This window comes from Phycodurus eques, chromosome 6 (assembly GCF_024500275.1).
Source record: "Phycodurus eques isolate BA_2022a chromosome 6, UOR_Pequ_1.1, whole genome shotgun sequence".
NCBI lineage: Eukaryota > Metazoa > Chordata > Actinopteri > Syngnathiformes > Syngnathidae > Phycodurus > Phycodurus eques.
The window spans coordinates 24,711,619-24,735,492 of NC_084530.1; the positions used below are offsets into that span (position 1 = coordinate 24,711,619).

The following is a 23,874-nucleotide window of genomic DNA, read 5'->3' on the forward strand; positions in this document are numbered from 1 at the left end:
TGGTCACCGTGCTGTCTAAGTCTCAGACAATTGTACATATTTTAATTTACGAAAATTTAATAACTGAACCATTTTAGAGGTTATGTTTGTTCAAAACCTTTTTTGTTTCATTTCATAATGGCATTTTACATATATGCACTTTTAATGCTTTAGTGCTCCCCGTGTGAACTTCCCACTGAGAAGCACAAACAAAAATGACACGGACCGTTTCATTTTACGCGTCGTTTTTTCCAAATGCACGTTTCATCACTACCGTAAAGCCTGTAATATGTTGTGGCGTCCCGTATGTCTTAAATCATAACCTCTTTTTTGGCTGTGGTGTGGGTAGGTATGGGACTGCTTCTGCGTCTGGATGCGGACCACTAGATAGTGACCTCTGTTTTAAACGATGTCGAGCAAGCCAGAGCGAGTTGTTTAGCTCCTTAGCTCGTGAGCTAGTTATAGCTCACGGGGTAGTGAACTTAATAGTTAACTTTCTCTAAAGTGTATCCGGTGTGTCCATCTATGGAGCCAAAGCCGTTCCGCCAGCGGCTCGCTGCGTCGTGAGCGACGCGCCGGGTGTTTCCACAACAATTCAAATGTATCCGGAAAAAAGTATCGTGTCCATTGTATTTACGGAACGATAACGCGCCCTACTCCACCTAGTACCAAGATAAGACTCGTACTTTTAGTGGATAATAATGAGCTGAAGCAGTTCAGAAACACATACAGATGTGGCTAAGCAATGCTGTGCATCTGTGGATGCTGATTCACCATGCTTTATGCGTCCAAGCTCATTTTTGTGCATCTAATTTTTTTATGATTTAATTACTTATTTATTCAATTGCATTTTTATTTGTTTTTTTTATTTAACTGTTATTTTATGTATTTTATCTATTATCTATAGATTTTCTTTATTTGTCTTTTTAGTCATTTAATGACTTACCAATTGACTATAATTTTTTATTTAATGGTATTTTTTGCGTTTCAATTATTTATTTAGTGACTCTTTGAGTTATTTAATGGCATTTTCAGTGATTTAATGTTATTTAATGTTTAATTCCTGTAGTGGCATTTTTTGTTATGTAATGGTTATTTATTCAATAACTTACCGGTAATTATTTAATGATGCTTTTAGTTATTTAATGACTTTATGTATGTCATAATGTATCATAAAATAGTTTAATGTAAATGTAATGAAATGGCCTTTCACATTGAAACCACCATTGAAAAGTGCCAGGAAAAATCCGACACGAGTCTGCCGGTCACCCTTCAAGGAAGTGGTGGGTGAGAATAATGATCTGATCGGTTGAACTGTTTTAATTAAATTTTTTACACGAACAAGCCTCCATATTGTACCACTATGAAATATTGATAGGAGGGAAAAACTGTTGAAAAATGTAGTATGTCAAAACTAGGTAAATAAAAATATGTTGACGAGAACTGATCCTTTGTTAAACTATCTCTCATTACCTTGGTGATGGATGAAGTCTCAATCAAACAAACTTTCATCTTGTATCATTGCCTCCATGTGTTCGACATTGCACGTTGACTTAACGACTTCCATCATGTTGAAATCTGAATAATGCGAGAGATTTACTGAAACATGTGGGTTATCTTTCATCTTCCGAAACCTCGTTGGAAGTCGTCGATTTGGCACAAGATTATTTTCATGTTTGTTCCCATGTTTATTCATCATCAAGATGAATCGTATTAGCGTGCGGTGAACCGTGCTGGAGCTCTGATTAAGTCACTGTCCAACGTCTCAGCCAAATATGTTGTCCCAACCCTAATCCTAAAAAGTCGTATGAGGCTGCTGTGTTGTGCATATCTCCGACAAATACATCATCAGAAGTACACACATTCGGTAACTAAGTAGCAGTACAGATACCTGTCTAAAATAAATAGTCTGGTAAAAGTAACAAAAAAATAAATTATAATAAATAAATAAATAAATAAACTCTGCAATCTGACAAGTAGTTAAATATAAAAGTAAAACATATTTTTTATTGTTAATTATGTAGAATACTCTTTTTGATACACAACCAGAAAAAAAACTTCTCCGCACATATAATAGTTCACTCTTTTATTGACTGCTTGTATGTCACATGTTTTTTAAACCAAACGCTAGCTAGCTTTGGCTCCACTTTTATGCTATCAAAACAATAGCACAGCTTTGGTCATTTTGAACTAAGTAACAGAAAAAGCTAAATTAGCTAATGATAACTGAAAAAATACACCTTACTTGTGTCTGTGTATATTCTAAGTCATCCAGGTCATGGTACAAAATATTAAGAAGAAAATTTTGCAATGTTGTTTATCCAGAACATTGCACTGACGAGTGCAATGACCTCGACATTGGAGAGACTAAGCCGCTGCAAAGACGAATAGCGCACATAGGCGGGCGGCTTCTTTGGGTCCAGAATTAGCAGTTCATTCGCACTCAAGAAGAAGGGACAGTCCTTCGGGGACAACAATTCAATTCTGGATTGGGAGGAATGCTGGTTTGAAAGAGCCATCGATGTCAAACTAGAAAAAGCTCTAAGCAGAGGAGGAGGTTTAAGACACCACCTATCGTCTGCCTATAACAATGTCCTGACATCTCTTCCCCCCAAAGATTGCCTCATTCAACTCGAAGAACTGAACTGAAATATGCCATGGGGGAAAAGAACCCTGCAAATGTTCAAGAGGTTGAACAAATTGTCAAGAAAGATTGGGAAAAATACCACCTGAGAAGTGCAAAAATCTTATAGATGGATACAAGAAACATTTGGAGGCTGTCATCGCTGCCAAAGGTTGTGCAACCAAATACTGAGTGGCGCCATTATTGCCGCACATGCTCTTTGAAATTGCAATATCTAAGTTGAAAAAACAAACAAACAATTTTCTCTGTTATATTACTTTGTAACTCGAATTTAAAGATCCTGATTATATAAGTTTGGTACATTTCGATTTATTTCTGAAGATATTATGTAGGTTATGCAAGAAATGAAGGGGTGCCATTAATGGTGAGCACGTCTGTATGTTTTTTCCAGAGTAGACAGAGAATTTTTTCACGCCGCAAAATGGTGGTTTTAGGCTGGCACAAGACATCGCATTCGCCACAAATCATTCTTGTTGCCGACAACATCAAACAATTCTCTTAAATAAGGCCATGGATGGGGAATATTTTGTTTCTTCGAAGCATTTGCATAGGCATCTTTAACGTTTTCTGGTTCAAGTGCCTCCATGTCGCTGCTGTCCCCGATTCTACTGACTTATCTCAATCAATCAAGATCTCAACCTCGCTTTACTTTACCCCTCTGTATTTATGTCTGTTTTACATTGTGAAATCATCCACGGAGGTTGAAAAAGTAAGAAGCTTATTTTGACAAAGTAAGGCGTAGAAAGTACGTGTCTGTTTTCTAATGTGAGTCACCATTGTATGTCGTCTTGAAGTATGAAGATGTTGCGGTTGCAGAAATGTTGACCAACCTCATCCGGAGATCAGCGCTACCGTTAGTCACGTCTTCGGCATAATCATTCACTTCTACGAATTTGATTTGTGACATGCTTCATTTCCAACTGCTCTGCCTCGCCCCCGAGTCCCATGGCAACATCGCTTACACGTGTAAGGAATTATACCAAGATGCCACGTCCCGTGAAAGCCTCCAACTCAGAGCTCTTCCTTAAGCAAGGTACAGTGTTACCCCTAATACAATGTGGTTCATCTTTCGCGCCCTCGCTATATCGCTGATTTTAAAGCAATCATTTTTTTCTTTTTTTTTTAAATGGGATTTTACAGTATACAGTCAAGTCTTAATTGAGAGTTGCAGGCCTTCAGTGTATTACTATGTTGTGCCGCAACATGCCGGGCGGTAGTAAGCTCTCCTGGCTGTAGATGCAGTGTAATTAAGAGGACGCAGAGAAGGTCACCTCCTTAGCTACAGTAATAGTCGTTCCCACAGAGCAGAGAGATTATATACCTGTGAGTATTGTTGTATGTTCTGTTTGTATGTGTTCGTGCTTTTGTCAGTCGCGTGTCAAATTAGCAGTTGTTTGAAGGTTTATAATTACCATAACAATGATGCTATTATACATTAGCTTGTCTATGGCATTTCACATTATATGTCAGCTTTAAGCTATCAGACTTTCGTAAGGCAAAATTACATGGTTTAATTGAACATTTTGGGTTTTAATATACTTAATTGTCTTTTGTTAGATGTGTCAGTTTTACAGTAAATTTCAACAGAAAGTGACAAATAGCTTGACACAAACACGCTTTGCATTTTTAGAGAACTGTTTCTTCAAAGTGATGTTATGCAACAGGCTCCCATTTCTTGACAAGCACGAAGGAACACTTTAAAAAATGTTTTTTGATAAGCTCAAGTGTGTTTAATAGGTTGAAATGTTTTGTTCTTTTTCTGTCTGAAATGCAGATTTCCACATCTCGCGGGTCAGTCTGGAATGTAACACCGTGAGCTTCACTCTACACTACAGATTTCTGTGGTCTAGCGAGGATTTATGCAACAGAAGCAGACACGTTCCACAAAAATAATCCACGATATAGAGACAATTTAAAAAATAATAATAATAATAGTTTTACACCACACAGACACCTTATACACTTTTAAACGTATTAAAACTCACTTCTTTTTTTTAATACACATTGTAAACATTTAAATTCACAAAAAAATTGCAAGCATAAAACGTATAGAAAATACTGTCTCAACTAGCGGGGCCTGATAGCATGGCACGTGATGTCGGCGAATGTGTGAGTGTCTGGGTGTGAGCTGTGGATGACAGCAGCTGCTACGTGAGTGTGCTTATTGAATTTATGTGTTTTACTGGTGTATGTTGTTAGAAAATAATAATAAATGGCTGAAAAGTGCGCTGGTGACTGTGGCTCTCATTTCCCACATGCGATGGCATTACAGTAAATATATTGTAAAACCCCATAAAAAATTATCGATGAAAAAGACAGAATGTAGCGGGGGCGCAAACAACTAACTGCGATATAGCGCGGGGACACTGTATTGATATTTTGCTGCTTTCTTTGTTTGTTTGATTCAAGGTGGCTGACTGGTTAGAGCGTCAGCCTCACAGTTCTGAGGACCGGGGTTCGATCCCCGGCCTGTGTGGAGTTTGCATGTTCTCCCCGTGCCTGCGTGGGTTTTTTCCAGGCACTCCGGTTTCCTCCCACATCCCAAAAACATGCATTAATTGGAGACTCTAAATTGCCCGTAGGTGTGACTGTGAGTGCGAATGGTTGTTTGTTTACATGTGCCCTGCGATTGGCTGGCAACCAGTTCTGGGTGTACACCGCCTCCTGCCCGATGATAGCTGGGATAGGCTCCAGCACGCCCGCGACCCTAGTGAGGAAAAGCGGCTCAGAAAATGGATGGATGGATGGATGTGTGATTCAAAAAATATTTTGTAAATCGTTGATTGGCGCAAATAAGGGCATTTTTCAGCAGATACGTTTAAGAGTTCTCAAAGCAGATTCTGTGCATTTCTCCTCCCAAACCAAAAACACAATTCTTTACACAATGCCATATACCAGTACTCAAAACATAAATTCTTAATGACAAAAACAAGACACAAACAAACGTGGGCACGGCAAGAGAAATCTGGCAGTAAAAACAAAGCGAGCCAAGAACAAACCACGCAAACAAGACTAAATGGACTCCAAAGAAGTATGATTAGTGTGGGTAATTACCCCTGAGTTATGTCTCCAGTGCTCATTACGCCACCGAACCGTGGGAGAAAGCGTTGACTTTGGAGATCTAATTGCTCCAATTGTCTGGAGCGCATAAAAATAAAAACGGGTGGTGAGAAAAATGTCTGCGCTTACAAGAGTGGAGATACTGTATGAAGTCAGCCTACCGCTGGATATCCACTTAAAGAGACACAAAGTGACTTGAGGCATGTGTATGGACAACAAAGTGCTATTTTCTAAGGATGAGTCACAGGTTTAGACAAACAAACAGCGAGTCGGTTAAGGGTATGAAAACATTGCGGCTTTGGGGTTTAACTTGATAAAAAGACAAATCAACAAACATTCATCTCCTACTGCAACACTTCTGTTCTGCAGCCTTCCTGTTGAATAACAATTCACAATTCCATCCATCTAGACTCTATATCAGTATTCCCAAACCTTTATTGAGCCAAGGCACATACTTTAACTTTATTAAGAGCATTTAATTGTTCTGCCTGAACAATTAAACGCGACCCTAGTGAGGAGAAGCGGCTCAGAAAATGGATGGATGGATGCTTGATTCAAAAAATATTTTGTAAATCGTTGATTGGCGCAAATAAGGGCATTTTTCAGCAGGTACGTTTGAGAGTTCTCAAATCACATTCTGTGCATTTCTCCTCCCAAACCAAAAACACAATTCTTTACACAATGCCATATAACAGTACTCAAAACATAAATTCTTAATGACAAAAACAAGACAGAAACAAACGTGGGCACGGCAAGAGAAATCTGGCAGTAAAAACAAAGCGAGCCAAGAACAAACCACGCAAACAAGACTAAATGGACCTGTTCGTCACTGATATAAATACAATAGATGAACTAAGATTATTTAACCTTATCTGTAGTTAATTAATGATTTTTGGAACCATTAACTGAATTTGTATAGTTTCCCATGCCTAATCATCTCTTACAGCACATTAATGTGCCACAATACAGTGGTTGGGAATCACTGCTCAATATCACGATCACAAGGCGACTGCAAAAGGGGCATAAATGAGGCTTTAAAATGTGCAGTTATACCCAATGTTACGCTATGAATCGCCTGAATTGTTGTTTCCAGAGATATGTTTGCAGTGTTTTTGACCTGAATGCTGCCCAACGAGGAATAGACCATTATTTAACCAGAAAATAATTGTATTATTATGAAAAATTATTAATTCCGGGATTTAAAAAAACTTCTTTTTTTTTTTTTATAAAGAGAATGAAGTTGTAATATTATGAGAAAAACAAATGGTCATTTTAAAAGAAGTACGTTTTTATCTCACAAGAATAAGTCATTACGCAATGAAAAAAAACATCTGAATTATTTTAGGACAAAATAATCATGACATAGCAAGAAAATACCATAATTACAATTTAATTAACAAAATGTGATTAGGCACGGTGGCCGACTGGTTAGAGTGTCCGCCTCACAGTTCTGAGGAGTGGGGTTCAATCCACGGCCTCCACCGGTGTGGAGTTCGCATGTTCTCCCCGTGCCTGCGTGGGTTTACTCCGGGCACTCCGGTTTCTTCCCACATCCCAAAAACATGCAGGGTAGGTTAATTGAGGACTCTAAATTGCCCGTAGGTGTGAATGTGAGTGTGAATGGTTATTTGTTTATGTGTGCCCTGCGATTGGTTGGCAACCAGTTCAGTGTGGACCTCGCCTCCTGCCCGATGATAGCTGGGATAGGCTCCAGCATGCCCGCGACCCTAGTGAGGAGAAGCGGCTCAGAAAATGGATGGATGGAAAATGTGATTAAATGAAAAGAAAAAAGGGGAAATTTAAAACTTGAAATATGATTGGAACGCATCAAGAAAATGTTTGATGATAATTAGTTTTTCAAGCAAAAAAGATCAAACACGGCGAACAAAGAAAACTAAGTTCCAATTTTAAGAGAAAAAAAGTTATTATAGTACATTAAAAGCATTACAAACTAACTCATAATGACATGAAGAGCTGAATTTTACAAGAAAAATGTATGCTATAACAAGAACGCATTCATACATTTTAAGTCATTATCCTAAAAAGGGCTATCAAAATTTCAAATTTTATGAGAAAATGTTATAATAGTCAGAGGGAAAAAATAATATTTGAAGTGAAAATAAAAGGAAAAAGAAACGACATATTGTGATATCGACTTATTGTGATATCATTAAGTGTAATATTACAAACAACAAAAAGGTTAAACAAATTAACCCACAATATGACAAGAAAAAAACCCGACTAATTCATCAGCTTTATGCGCAGAGAACCGGTCGCAAAAACGTCAAATGTATTTGAATTGAGTGGTGCTGTACTAGGTTGAGAAACTCAGTCATCTGGAAGGGGCTCAGAGTCAAGCCGCTGCTCCTCCGCATGGATAGGATGAGATGAGATGAGGTGGCTCGGGCACCTGGTTAAGATGCCCCCTGGACGCCTCCCTGGTGAGGTGTTCCGGGCACGTCCGGGAGGAGGCCCCTGGGATGACCCAGGACACGCTGGAGAGACTATGTCTCCCGGCTGTCCTGGAAACGGCTCGGGATCCCCCCCCGGAAAAGATGGATGAAGTGGCTGGGGAAGTCTGGGCTTCCTTGCTTAAGCTACTTCCCCCGCGATCTGACTGCGGAGAAACATAGGAAAATGGATGGATGGATGGAGCATGTACTGAATGAATTAATGTTTCCTCAGCAGGTGTATCCGTGCAGCAATGACAAGGAGTGCAGCGTGGGAAGTTATTGCCACAGCCCCCAGCAGGCGCCATTGCGCTGCCTCGCCTGCCGCAGGAGGAAGAAGCGCTGCCACCGGGACGCCATGTGCTGCCCCGGCAACCGCTGCCATAACTGTATGTCAAAAACAGAGTACCGCTATACGTTTTTAAAACTAAAAATATTAGTACAGTAAACCCCCGTTAATCAGGTTTATCACCCCCAATAACTAGAAAATCTGCACTGGAGAGAGCATTTTAGCTGTGTTGATGCAAATGTAATGAAACTTCCCAAAGGTGTGGGGATTTGTCAAACTTTGTTTTTGCATTTCCAACTTCAGCTCTTTAAATCATAAATCATTAATACATTAATGCCCTGAGATAAGAGTGACCTCACAATTTTTTTCAGATACAAGCCGTCATTTTGATGATTTTTTAATTTTGATTTGCAAGGGCAAACTTGAGATACAAGCGCTGTATGGTGGTAGTAAATTCAATTCAACTCACTTCACAAAAAGCAGCAGTTTGACCAATAGTGAACAATATGTCAAAAAGAGGTTTCAAGTTGTTTGCCACTCCCAGTTGAAGTTTACTATCAAACTAAACACAAAACAAAGAGAATTGCACACTGTATATTAAAAACAAGCAAACTATGTTGCCTTAAGAACGGCCCCCACTAGCTTCATGCTAAAACATAAATAGAAAATGCCTTAGCATTGATAGACACAGTTTTACAACCCTTTAAGCAACGGATATTTGAACACACATGGTGGAACAAAACAAGCAGACATAATATAATGATACTCACAAGAATATATTCTTTATTCTCTATGGAAAATTACAAATATTACAGCAACTTACTGAGTTGCAGTAGAAGAAGTCCATTCGTTTTCAATTGTTTCTGCATGACTGTATTATGCAGACAGAGCAGAAGGAGCACTACACTGAATTGAATTGCAGCACGATAATGTTTTACATTCTCTTTAATCATCTTATTATTCTATGTTTACATAAATGAAAATATTATACAGTGCTATTTTTGGAGGGCTGCACATTGTGCAAACAAGATGGAAATTATAGGGTTAAAACATTTAAATAAATGGATATTTGATACTTCTGCCTGCAATATAGGGGGAAGCACCGTAGTGTAGAGTAATCTACTAAAACTCCTTTCATCTTCACAAATTTACAGATATTTGCATGGCGATTTCCGACAGTGTGATCTCGCCTCACATCTCCACCTTGGACGAACACAACAAGTTCTCCGCCAAAGACCCCAACTGGAGGAAAAGCACCGGGAAAACACACACCAAGCATTCTCTTAAAGGTAGGACGACATCCTTAAACTTTCTCAAACCTTTTAGGTCCAGGGAGTCCTCACAGGATTATTTTTTTTCCCCAAGGACCCCATTGTAATTCTAACACCAACTAAACATTACCACGTACACCCCTCAATGTCATGAGGATTCATTGTTTGTTTTTATCATTAAATTCAATATTTATCCAGTGCCACTGGCTGATACTGCAAGGTGATAATCGCACATCTTTGTCTCTGATGTACATTCTCCACAATGTGACGCCACTACTGTGAAATGGTCACCTTCCTCGAAGCCACATCCTCAGACAAACCAAACTCCGGATAATGGAATCATATTTTCTAGTTTAGCTGAATTGAGTTTACCATCACAGGACTAAAATATGTATTTGTTGTGCTTCTGAAAGGAGTGTTGAGGAGGAGCTGCACCCACAAGACATGAGCAAAATGATATTTGTGACATATCTCAATCATCTCAGAGTTCTTATTCACCAACAGTTAATATGAGTTATTTGCTCAAATGACTTATTGTTGACGCAGTGGTTGACGTGAACCTATTTTCTATAGCTTATGCCCTTATCAGGCTCGCGGGTGATCTGAAGGCTATGCCAGTTTGGGAGAGTTGCGGGGTACACTCTGGACTGTGGCAGTTATGTGCTTTTTCCAGATGATACACCCTCTTATTAACGTACTACAAAGTACTTCACAGACCCTCAGGAGTCTGTTGACCCAACAGTGACTGTTAAGTCACTCCCATATTTGGTACAAATTGTATTGTGTGGGGGGAAAAAAAACAAAAAACAAAAAACAGTATCATCATGGGTCATGGAACCGCAAACTATGTTGACAACTGCCTAGCTCCTCATATTTAAGCCTAAAGTATAGGTTGCATACTTGAAACCACAACTACCCCAACCCTCTTGGTGTTTGTGCACCGGTTGTGGAGGTCATTAAAACGTTCACACAGACAGAAAACAGTGCGACGCCACAGAATACGAGTTGAGGAGAACAACAACAAAAATATAACCTGCCGAGTTTAGCCTCTACTTCGTGTTCACATCACCACATTTTAAAAGTTAATCTAAGTATCTGTCCGTGAAGCAATGACAGACTTAAAATACTGCAAGCATGCGCTGAAGTGTCAGTGCTACTAAAATGCTTTTTTTTCCCTGCACAATCCTGACTCCAGTTTTGTATTTTTATTTATTTATTTTTTTTGTAACTTCTACCCTGCAGTGTCAGAAATATGTGTACAGTAGGAGTCTATTTGAGTCCCCTTAGGAACTATCTAAACTCTGTAGGGATTCCAAGGTAATTTTCTGTTTGAAGGTAGCACCCCAGCAACTGGACTTTGTAGCCTTAAAAATCTGCCACAGTGTATAGCCCAGTCAACCTGGTTTTCTCTGATGTATTTGTAGTACCGGTACATCATTGTACTTTCATTGTAAGGGTACTATGTCATGTCACTGGGGTAGCACCCTCAAAGGTTCTGGTTTTGCAACTCCAGAACATAGCTGCAACTTGTTGGTCCTGGAAAAGGTACAAACTGCTACTGTACAAGAAAAAAACATTTTTTACCAACCATCAGCTCGGAATTCAGTATTATGTTGTTGAATGTTGAGTGCATACAGATTGGAATTGGGCAGGTTGTACAAGTATTTCTCATTCAAACTTGTCAAACTTGCAGTATACTAAACATTGAACCGTTTCGTGAGCTCGCTCACAATTGTTGAGTTATTTGGACCAGAATGTATGTCAATAACCTTGGGCAATCAGCATAATGCTGCTTGAGTCTAAAAACAGCAGCATTTCCAGGTAAATTTAGTAAAGCAATCCGTCTTAGGTTTGACACCCAAAGATAAACATAAGACAAGAGTTCAACATGTCGGAGGAGTTAACCAGTGCAGAAAGTGGTACGTTTTATTTTGACTGGCCAAGTCAATCTCCAGACTTAAACCCTACTGAGCATGTATTTTACCTGCTAAAAAGGAAACTGCAAGTAGTAACAACCCAAACCAGACAACAAAACAACAAACCTTGGAAACGCTTCACATAAGATAAATGGAAGATTGGTGATGTCAAGCAAAGGACAGCTAATATACATTTTTCAAATGTTAATTTGAATGTATTTAAGATAATGATGTTGATGTTATGCAACAAATAATGCTATACAAATCAAAACTATAAACTTTGATTTAGTGTCTCATATTTTGATGTCAAACCCAAACATTTTTCGTTTACAGCAAAAATAAAGGAATTGGCCTCACTGTTCCTATACCAATATGTTTTTTAGGAAATCCATCCATCTTCTATAGCATTTGTTCTCATTAGGGTCAAGGGTTTACTGGAGCCTATCCCAGCTGACTTTGAGTGAGAGAAGCAGCGTACACTCTTGACTGGTCGCCAGCCAATCACAGGGCACATATCGACAAACAAGCATTCACACTAACATTCAAGTATTCAACAAGTATGGACAATTTAGAGTCTTCAAACAACCTAACGTGCATATTTTCGCAATGTGGGAGGAAGCAGGAGTACCTGGAGAAACCCCACACAAGCACTGAGAAGATATTCACACTCAAACTCAGGAACTCTCACCTGTGAGGAATATGTGATAGCCTCTATCATACCGTGCTGCCCTTTTCAGGATGTAATACTGATATATGTAGAATAACATTCACAGACTCTGACCTTCTCTTCCAGGTCACGAGGGTGATCCGTGCTTGCGTACGTCCGACTGCTCTGAGGGCTACTGCTGCGCCCGGCACTTCTGGACCAAAATCTGCAAGCCGGTACTGCGACTGGGCGAGGTGTGCACCAAACAGAGGAAGAAAGGCTCGCACAGCCTGGAGATCTTCCAGCGCTGCGATTGCGCCAAGGGCCTCTCGTGCAAGGTGTGGAAAGACAGCACCTCGTCGTCCAAGTCCAGACTGCACATGTGCCAGAAGATCTGAAGGAGGAGGAGGCAATGCCGTTAGTGGGCAATCCGATCTGCCCATGGAACGTAGTTTTTTCTGTAGGGATGGAGTAAAAAGACACGACTGCGTGGGTGTTACTTCACGTTAATGACATTCAGGGACGGAGGGACTCCAGGCGGAGATATTCGCACAGAAGCCGTATTATTATCGTTAATATGACCGCCCAGTGCATTCCTCAACACGCTGCAAAGTCCATTTGCTCTAAAGTCCTCCTGGTTTTCCTGTGCCAGAACCTTTCCATGATGACAAATTCGTAAAAGCCGTATGCCAGTCGCTATGAGTTAGCGACTGCAAATAGTTTCTAAAATATTGGACTTTTAGCAGAACAGAAAAGCATTTACACCATGAAATGGTAAGAAAAATGTTATCGTAACAATCATTTGGAATTTTAAACGGTAATAGCGGTTAGATATAATAGTAATACCAATGCTAAATATGGTCATAATGATAATTAAATATTCTTTAAACGGACATACAGACACTAATACAGTAATCTTGTGCTCAGTAGTGTCACTACTGTTGGAGCCAATCGCAGCTGATTTTGGAAGAGAGAACACCCTGGACCTGTCGCCAGTCAATTGCAGGGCACATACAGACATACCTGTACAACCATATTAACTCACGTTTGCAGTGACAATCACACCTATCGACAATTTAGAGGCAGTTGCTAAGAAGGATGTTTTTGGGAAGATCGGTTCCACTGTTGTTTCAAAACCAAATCTATCCTGACTGTGAGGCAGATGTGCTAAACACCATTCCACCATCAAGCCAATGCTAATACTAACCGTCTGAAAGATTATCACAGTTCATTAGTTCAGATATATTCCAAGAAATTAATATAGGAATGACAACAAATAAACACACATGCTAATGTTAGCGTAGTCCTTTGCTGCACTATTCTACTCTACAGTTTCCGCTTTTCAACCGTCCTAGTTTCCTTGTCACCCTCGGATAAAATTTGTCTTTTAAATACAGGAGACTCTCGTTTTTCTCCATTGTTGTTTTTTGTTAGAGTGTCTGACTACTATGCCTTCATGCGTGGTTTTTGTAATTTTCCATGGTACTACTATTTTGAAGTGGACCATCCCAATCGAACCAAGCTGATATGGTACTGTGCAGTGGAAAAGTGGCAGAAATATACAGATTTCATTCCTACAGTACTCCTAGCCACTCTTGGTCATATGTGCATAGGGATATGATTACTATTATATGATGTGATACGCTAATCATAATTATAATCCTCCGTTTATTTATTTCACTGGTATTTCAGCTCAGCAACAATAACTGCATTTCAAAGAAATTCCCAGTTAAAAATCTCGGAAACGTCACTTAAAACTCTTAACCAAAGAAAAACAAGTCATCTATTAGCCGTGAGTATTCCGTCCATTGTTCAGGTAATTTCTAAATGTAATTTAGTAATTAAAATTGTTGCGTTTACTTCTCCAGTTCTTACAAGGGGTAATGTTTCCGAAGCCAGCTGGGTCAAATTATGCCAGAACATTGTTTACAATGACTGCAAAACTGTGCATTAGTGTGTTTTTTTGTAGCTACCAGTGTCTATTTTTAAAAGCAGTAGTCCACATATTATCTTTTCTCCCTGTATTCTACTATTTTATTTGTAACCATTTCAAAACATAGATGAGCTTATTTTGTAAATAGAATGGAGGCGACGACGTATTTAAGAAACAGTGTATATCATGTACATATAATGAGATTTAAAGCCTAAATGGTACAGCCAAATAATAAAGGTGAGAAGAGTGAAGGGAAGAAATGGTAGCCATACAGTAGTAGATATCTGAGAGGGATTATGCATCATAAGGAAAGTTTCTGCAACACAAATACATTGTGTAAATGGTATGTATATGATAAGATTTATATCCAACTAAATATTGTTTTCTGTGAATAAGTGCTATTGATTTGTTTTGCATATTTACAATGATTAACAAATTAAAGAATGTATTTTGTATTAATGGACGAAGTCTTACTTTGCACAACAGTGTATATTGCTATCACAATACAAAGCTATATTTTTTAGTAGCAGTTGCAATATGATAAAAAGGGTCCATATTTGTGGGTCCAATGTTAGAAACCAATATATTTTATACATATTTAATTGATGGCACGGTGGACGACTGGTTAGAGCGTCTGCCTCACAGTTCTGAGGAGCGGGGTTCAATCCCCGGCCCCGCCTGTGTGGAGTTTGCGTGTTCTCCCCGTGCCTGCATGGGTTTTCTCCGGGCACTTCGGTTTCCTCCGACATCGCAAAAACATGTGTGGTAGGTTAATTGAAGACTCTAAATTGCCCGTAGGTGTGAATGTGAGTGCGAATGATTGTTTGTTTATATGTGGCCTGCGATTGGCTGGCGACCAGTTCAGGGTGTCTTGCTGGGATAGACTCCAGCACGCCCGCGACCCAAGTGAGGATAAGCGGTACAGAAAATGGATAGATGGATGTACACAATCACACAATAAAGCAAACCCTGTCTAAACGAATGCACTCAAACACACTGATGCCTAAACTAGAGATGGAATATTCGCTATATGTTTTACAGCTGGCAGCATCTACGTTCATGGGATGTTAGAATTTCACGCTATTTTTTAGCTGCCATTTGGGGTTCTGGAGTTTCACGTCAGGATGCTGTTGCCACGAAATGTAAAAATCCCTGAATGGAAGCCAAGAAATGATCAGTGACTCTTCTATCACCACGATTCTACCACAAACCAACATTTAAAAAGTCCTGATACGAAATTCGGTTTCCTGGCGTCACAATCAACATTCATTCATTCATTCATTTTCTGAGCCGCTTCTCCTCACTAGGGTCGCGGGCGTGCTGGAGCCTATCCCAGCTGTCATCGGGCAGGAGGCGGGGTACACCCTGAACTGGTTGCCAGCCAATCACAGGGCACATAGAAACAAACAACCATTCGCACTCACAGTCATGCCTACGGGCAATTTAGAGTCTCCAATTAATGCATGTTTTTGGGATGTGGGAGGAAACCGGAGTGCCCGGAGAAAACCCACGCAGGCACGGGGAGAACATGCAAACTCCACACAGGCGGGGCCGGGGATTGAACCCGTGTCCTCAGAACTGTGAAGCTGACACTCAAACCAGTCGTCCACCGTGCCGCCCCCCACACAACCCTTTCTTCCAAAATCAACCATGGCCTGATTGTTGAATTTCCATGAAAGATTATTCTGTGGTGTTAGGAGCGTTTTATTTATTTATTTGTTACCAAGGTCAAGATCAGAGCATATAATAAATCCATCCATCCATTCTCTGTACTGTTTATCCTCCCTTGCGGGTGTCCTGGAGCCTATCTCAATTGACTTTGGGTGACAGGCAAGGTACACCCTGAACTGGTGGTCAGCCAATTGCAGGGCACATGTAGACAAACAACCATTCACAGGCAAGTTCACATTTACGGACAATTTGGAGTGTTCATTTAACCTACTATGCATGTTGTTGGAATGTGGGAGGAAACCAGTGTATCCAGAGAAAACCCATGGAGGCAGAGGGACACGTATACCGACAATCCGGATGATTTTGAGTATTTTCCCCTCCCTTGCATTCAAAGTCAGCAAAGGCCAGATTCTCGGATGTCTCTAAAAGAATATCGGGCTCCTGTTCTTAGCAGAAAAGAAACCTTACAGAGCATTAAAATGCAAGTATGAAAGTTATACATTTATATAATAAAATAATCGGTGGCTGCTTCGCAGATTTAATTTACTGTGGGGGTTTTCTGGAACGTAACCTCATGATAAATTAGAGTTTACTGTATCGTGATTGACGGTGGAGATACTGTTTTGTGTACTTTGTTGTTATCTAGACTACATCACACACAATAGGAGCAGTAAGAACATCCATGATAATTTGTGTGGGGTCTCTCACATTGTAAAAACTCAATATTAAATATTGTCATGTATACCCCGCTTTAGCATTTTTACATTTAGAAAGGTTTTCGATGTATGACAGTTCAGGATGTTAAAAATCCTATATGAACAGTGAAGACTATTTATAAGACAAAAGATCTGATAGCGAATGCGAGAATCAAAAGCAAAGGTGATTGGTCAAACACAAAATAAAAGGAGCAGAAGACCAAAATTGACAGGACTGGTGGAACTAAAAAGCATCATGGGGGAAAAAAACATTGAAAAAAGACCAACACAGGAAAAGGCAAAATCCCTAATGGGACTATGACAGACTGTTGTCTTTCAGTTAGTCAGTTTAGGTCGCCGTTATAAAAGACTGACACATTTTCCATATTTTCTCCAAAACATGTGACGGAAGCCCTTTGTGTGTTTACGTCTGGTGGAAAAAAGTTCCACACTGAAATTTTTATGTGGACCTTTAGCACACCCAAATACTTCATGCGCAAGTTATAAGTGAGACAAACAATACAATGAGCACACATCTGCATAACAGCTCTGCTTGTGCGACTTAGATGTGACACAAAAATAAATAAAACCGCTGGTGCTCTTGACATGTGGCAACGTAATGTGAATTTAAACACGCTTCCTGGCTCGTTTTCCTACTAAAAGTATGTTTGCACAAGGAGTTTGTTTTTTTTAATTACATTAACGAGCCTACAAGAGGTGTAATGTGGTGATGTGACACGTCTGCTGATTCTGAAGTGACAGTGCAGGCTTTTTGTGTGGAAAGGTGAGCGGAAATTGCACAAAATGAAACACTTTCATGTTTGAAGACCAAAGGCGAGGTCAGTGTCGACACTAAACCCTCGATTCGCAGCAACAGTACAGCTGTTGGCTACAGTAATTTTGAGTTTGGAGTTCAGCGGAAGCTCAAATGTAGAACGTAATCCATTCCGTTACACTCGGTGAAGTGGGTTTTTGATAGCTACTAAAACAATCTAGCTAGCTATCCTAACCCAACCATAACCCTGAACCCTCATCTCTTTACCCCTAACCGAAATTAACCCTGAACCCAAAAAAGATCTATCTATCCCTAGTGCCCTAAATCCAAACGTCCTAAATGTAACTACCAGATGATAATCCTAATCCCCCAACCCCTAACCGTAAACTCCAAATACTTGTCACCCAGCGTAGCACATTAGAGTTTCAAAATTCAATTTACCATTCTGTATTCCGTGTAAAACACACTTGGAAGAGTATAAAAGTGTGGATTATTATAATTTGACTCTAAATCCAACCCAAATATATCTGAAGTGTTGCCATATATTTAAAAAACAATTACGACTATAAACGTAAAGATACCAGGGAAGGCACAGAACACAGTCTGATTTATTTGTCTTTAGCAATAAAAGAACAATAGCTCTAACATTCATATTTTGGTTTACCTTGTCCAAAATCCTGACAAAGTGTTGACTCAGCAAGTCATGAGAAGCTAAAACTGTAACACAAATTGTGTTACAAGTGTGACCGACTTTCCTCTGAGCATATGCCAAGAATCATTTCCATCCTGCTTTGGACGCATCCCGAGGGAGCACTTTTAAGATGGACGCGCCATCAAGCGAGATGGAGCATGGTCCTGGAAATGCACACAACAACCAAGTGCAGCATGTGAATGTGTTTAACGCGGAATGTGAGATGCGTCACGGGAGATTCACAGCCTTGCTTTGATCGACAATCGGGGCTTGATTTACAAGGCCTGGATCGAAGTTCGCCACGGTCTTTATTGGTTGTTCAAAAGTTTTTTTATTTCCTGGAGGTGAGGCTTGTAATCATTCCCTGGTCCAAACACATTAGATAGCGGGTATGAGAAGCAGTCCCTGGGAGGAGCGGTCATGCTTCACAACTGTGAGCTGATGTTGGATACCTTAAATCACATTTTAGTGCCTCAATGTACTTATTCATTTTTCTTCTCTTCAATAAAAGGGGAAAGATGTCAGTGTGAAAACCTAAATGATATAGTTTTCAAATGGTGTGGATGTATGCTAATTAATTACATCACTAATTCAGTGCCAGGAAGTACGAAGCTCTAGACATGACAAAGGCAGAAAAGTATAACATGGGCACAAAAAGCTCATTTGTGGCTATGAAATACGCAATTGTGGCCACCAAGTAGACAGAAATCCCAAGTTGTTCATGTACTGCAAATCAGTATTTTATGCACATCATGCATATTTTGTGGCCAAAAAGTTTGTATTTTGTGCATATATCTATATTGTGGCCACAATAACACTTTTCCTTATGTCATGTCAAGGCCTCTGTAAGAAAGGATGATTTGCCTTCATTTTATGTAAAGAGGAACAAGACTTTTCAAGTCATGTCGATCAAGTTTAAATCGAGTTGAGTCCCATGAATACAAAGTCAAAGTTATGTTGAGTCTTTCATAGCCAAGCAGGTCCACAGTCCTAAAATTGCCAACTTAAGTCCGCCCCCCACCTGGTTAGCAATACAGAAAAACATAGGCACAACAGTGTCCTACTGTTACTGTCCTATTATCAGAATCAATATCAATAATCTTATTCATTTTGAAATGTAGCCAATACAAGATGCCTATTATTTGCCTACATCAGTGATTCATCAGTGTGGTACGCGTACCACTAATTGTATGTGAGCTGCCTCTAGTGGTACTTGAAAGAATCACAAAATTAAAATGTTCAAATTGTGCATGACGTTGGTGGTTTAAACTTTTTGTTTTTAAAATTGAGGACCACTGGTCTATGTTAAAGTGGGGGTGTGGGATGTAAAATGGCCATTTTAGTGTTTATAGTGTTGAGTACTTGAAAGGATGCTTCATCTTCATCTCCATGGTGTGTGTCATCCACAAGTGATAAGACCATTTGCCCCAGTCACATTTGTCAAACAGGTAAACTGGATACCAGGCGCCATTGTACTCCTTTCAATGCATCCAAGCAGTGACGGTGTGCCCCTCCTAATCCCCTGAGACCAGGCTTTAGCCCCTCACCCTGGCCAGCCCCATCGCTCCCCTCTAAAAAGGACACATTGTTGTGATGCCTGACGTTTGCAGTTTACTTGACGCGATCGTTGCCATTGAGTGCTTGTGCCCATCATTATCCTCAGGCTGCATGATAATGAAGTCCAACAATTACTGGAACATTCCCATGGCCCATCGTGCTCGATGCTTGATCCCTTGGATCTCAATTTCTGTTCTGCCTTCTCGTTCAGGCTCACCTGTCAATCACACTGATAAAGAAGGCAGGGCTGGGCAATTCATCCAAATTTAATCGTGATTTCGATTTTGGCTTCTCACGATCATAAAAACGCTATAATTTTTAAAAAAAATGACTAATGTGCCGCGCCGTAGGTTGTGAATGCAAGTTCCGGAGTTGTAAACGCACCCTGAACACACCCTCTGTTGCTTGTAACAAGCGTGTGATGCATGTTCTTCTGCCTTCCCTGAGTGTGCTTTAAGCTGTTTATTGACATCTCAGTTGGAGTTTACTGTAAAACTAAACACACAACAAAATGAATTGCACACGCTGTATATTTAAATACAAGACACACCGTTTTAGACATTTCAGAGTCAATGGAAAACCCTATTATCGGGCTAGCTATAAATCACGGGAGTGATTTAACTTCAAATAACAAATATTTCCACACAAACGCCGTAGTAACACATACAGACAGACTATGTAACAATACTCACGTGCATATATTCTTCCTAATCTGTGAAAAATTAGTTAAAGTTTCATTGCGACTTTCTACTCTTTTTCAGCTGACTGTATATATGCATAAATCGCACCACACTGCCCCTAAGAGGCCAAGACGTGCAAAGCAGGAACAGCATAGACAGTCATGGTTTTCTATAAAAAGACACGCTTTTTCAGTAAAGGTTGCGGCCCTAGTTACACACAATGAGACAAACACTAAGAAATGCAAGCACACACGAACACACGCACACACACAAAGTAACAAACATGCACATGCAGGCAAACTAACAGACACAAAAAATTAACACAAACATGTATACTAACACAAAAAGACACACTAACAAACAAGCACAAATACATTCAGTAACACAGTCACACAAACTAACGTGCATATACAAGACAAGATAAATACTAACACACAAAGATACATACAGAGACACACAGTGACACACACGCACGCACGCATGCATGCACGCACACACACACACACACACACACATATACACACACACAAACTAACATACAAATTAAATGTAATGTAACCCAAGCTCGACTGTTGTGATTTTATGTCTGTCAGGATAGAGCAGAGTGTATTGTTGTTCATGACTTTATGACTAACACTCCGCTCCTGTTCCTCCTCAGTGACAACAAAAGCGACACTACAGTCCCTGTTGAAGAAGCACTTCCCTTCTCTGTTGACGCTTAAAAACGATGCCTGCGCTTTTCCAGCCTGACTCACAAGGGAACTCAGATGGATGTGTATGCTTTACATTAGCGTTACAGCATCTTTTACAGCAGTTTAACAGCAGGAAACAAAACAAAAATCCATTAACATGCAGAATATGAGCGTGTTCTGGTGAGGATTATAAAAAGAACTGGACTAATTTCAGGATATATTTTATGATTTGACAGTCTACACCAGGGTTCTGCAATGTATGATCCGCAGGCCACACACAGCCCTCTCTGCTCTTTAATTCGGCCCAACGAGTTATTAACAGTCCTTTAACATTTGTTGCATTCATTTAGCTGTTTTTCTCTTGATTTTGTTAATTGACGTATTTATTCCTTCATTCCTCTAAAAAAATATTTGGTTAATTGATTTTTTTTTTTTTTTTAAATAATAAATATTAGTAAAGCATACAATTGTACATACTCTATACATGTAACAGTTTTAATTAATTGGCTAATTATAATTCGATTAAATATAAATGCAATTTAAACATGAGCATGAATTATTTTATTATTTAAATAAACTCTTACATAAAATACATACATCCATCCATTTTCTTTACCGCTTATCCTTACTAGGGTCGCGGGCTGCTGGAGCCTATCCCAGCTATCTTCGGGCGGGAGGCGGTGTACACCCTGAACCGGTCGCCAGCCAATCACGGGGCACATAGAAACAAACAACCATTCGCACGCACATTCACACCGACAGGCAATTGAGAGTCTTCCATCAACCGACCAGAGATTTGAACCCCGGTTCCCAGAACTGTGAGGCAGATGTGCTAACCAGTAGTCCACCGTGCCGGCACATAAAATACAGAAATTGGCTAAATAAGACAAGAATTATTTTTTTTTTTTAAATTGAATAACTGTATAATTTATTATGATTATATTAATCATAAAGGAGAATTAATTATTTAATCAATAAAATAAACAGTTACAAATAAAATGTAAAATAAACACTTTTACATTTTGTTAACTTTAAATATTTGGGAAATTTATAAGGAATAATAAACTGAAAAATGAGCATGAGCTCATCTGTCCATTTTAGAAATCAAATGAGACCTTTGAACACAAAATTTTGCACAGCCCTGCTCTCCACACTAAATCTACAGCACCTTGCTTCGATTGTCCTGCTATTTTTCTTTATGGTGATTTTACACATCGGACAGTTGAAACCTCTCTTCCAATAAAACGCCTTGTTAAAGATTAAACCAGGCGTTTCCTGTCTTTTTTTAAAAAAGCAGCGTGCGGCCGGGCTCTTGTTTCAGACATGACTATGATTTGTTAACAGTTCCAGCAAATACATTTTTTTCCCCCCACGTGTTTTCATTTCGTGTGGCTCAAATGATCCTATGGCTGAGAAAAAGTGAAGTTGTTTCAAAAACAGATTTGAGGTATCAGGAGGCCTGATCTTGATTTGGTGTCGCTGGATATAAAGCAAAACTTGCTGCTACTACAACACGATGCTTGACGAGTCATCAGCAACTGTCACTGATCTTTTTTCATGGTGTGTCACTCACAAGCAGTTTAATAACTACATCTAGCTGCTAATAGTTATGTGCTGTCACTTGGAATAGTTTTCAGCTCCTCACTTCAGAGCACTAGATTGAATTGGATCAGTACTTGGTCTATGAACAATGAAGTCTGGCAACCTCCATGTTAACATGTTAACTGAAAACTAAATTGTCTTTGACATGGACAGCCAAGTACGTAAGGTTCAATGAAGAATCTAAACTATATTTGACATTTACGAAATTTGATACTAAATTGTCTTTGATGTTTACAAAACATGTTCGGTACAATGAAAACTAAATTGTCTTTAATGTGATGAAAATACATACCTTGCATTAATTTAATGAAATTGTCTTTGAGATTTACATCTCATACTTTAGGTCCACTGAAGACTGAATTGTTTTCAATGCTGACAGAAACACGTACATTAGGTTCATTGAAGATTAAACTGTCTGTGATGTTCACGAGGACAAGTATGTTAAGTTCATGGAAGAATCCATCGTTGATGTTTACAAAATCATGTACGTAATGTTTAAGACAATCATCTTTGATATTTACAAAAACAAGTACATTAGGTTCATTGAGGAATCTAAACTATCCTTAACATTTACGAGCCCATGTATGTAATGTTTGCTTGAGACTAAATCGTCTTGCCATTTAAAAAAAATAGTATGTTTGGTTCATTGACGAAGAAATTGTCTCTCTTTAAAAATCTCATATTCTAGCTCCATCGAACACTGAATTTTCCTGAATGTTGACAAAACATATGTTAGGTTCATTGAAGACTAAAATGTCATTTATATTTACGAAAATACCTTAACTGAAGATGAAATTGTTATATTGACAAGTACGCTAGTTTTATTGAAGCCTCTAAACTTTGATATTTACGAACACCCCCCCGAACATGACTTAAAGAGTAAATTGTCTGACGTTTATGAACACGTGTTTGGATCATTTAAGACTTAAAACCCCATATATTAGGTTTATTGACAACTGAAATGACTCGATGTTTTCAAAAAACATGTTAGGTTTATTTAAGACTAAATTGACATTTAGAAAAAATCAATAGGTTCATTGAAGAACCTAAGGTTCGTCATTGATGCTTACTAACCATGTCCAGTAGGATTGAAGAATAAATTTATTGATTGATCAGTTGATCAATTAATCAGTGATGTTTACGAAAACATTATTTTGGACTAAAGTTTCAAGTCAAGCTCATTGAAGACCAAACTGTTTTAGAGAATCTGTCTTACAAAAAAATATCTTGATTTATTGAAGACCATAAACTGTCAAGCACATTAGATTAATTTAGACTGTTATCTTCAGTGTTTACAAAAACATGTTAGGTTCACATGTTCAC

The 23,874-nt window shown here is 39.1% G+C and overlaps 1 protein-coding gene across 2 annotated transcripts in view; it reads left to right on the forward strand.

The window, feature by feature from the left end:
* The window catches only part of dkk2 (dickkopf WNT signaling pathway inhibitor 2), a 30,971-nt gene extending 16,364 nt beyond the window's left edge, over nt 1–14,607 (forward strand). Inside the window, exons 2-4 of one of the 2 annotated variants that reach the window (XM_061679973.1) lie at nt 8,369–8,522; nt 9,577–9,711; nt 12,403–14,607. In XM_061679973.1, coding sequence (XP_061535957.1) covers nt 8,369–8,522; nt 9,577–9,711; nt 12,403–12,653 — 540 coding nt within the window. In that variant the 3' untranslated portion in view covers nt 12,654–14,607. The remainder of the gene's footprint in view (nt 1–8,368; nt 8,523–9,576; nt 9,712–12,402) is intronic. The other variant, XM_061679974.1, reaches the window with a different exon arrangement.
* The last annotated feature ends 9,267 nt before the right edge of the window (nt 14,608–23,874 follow it).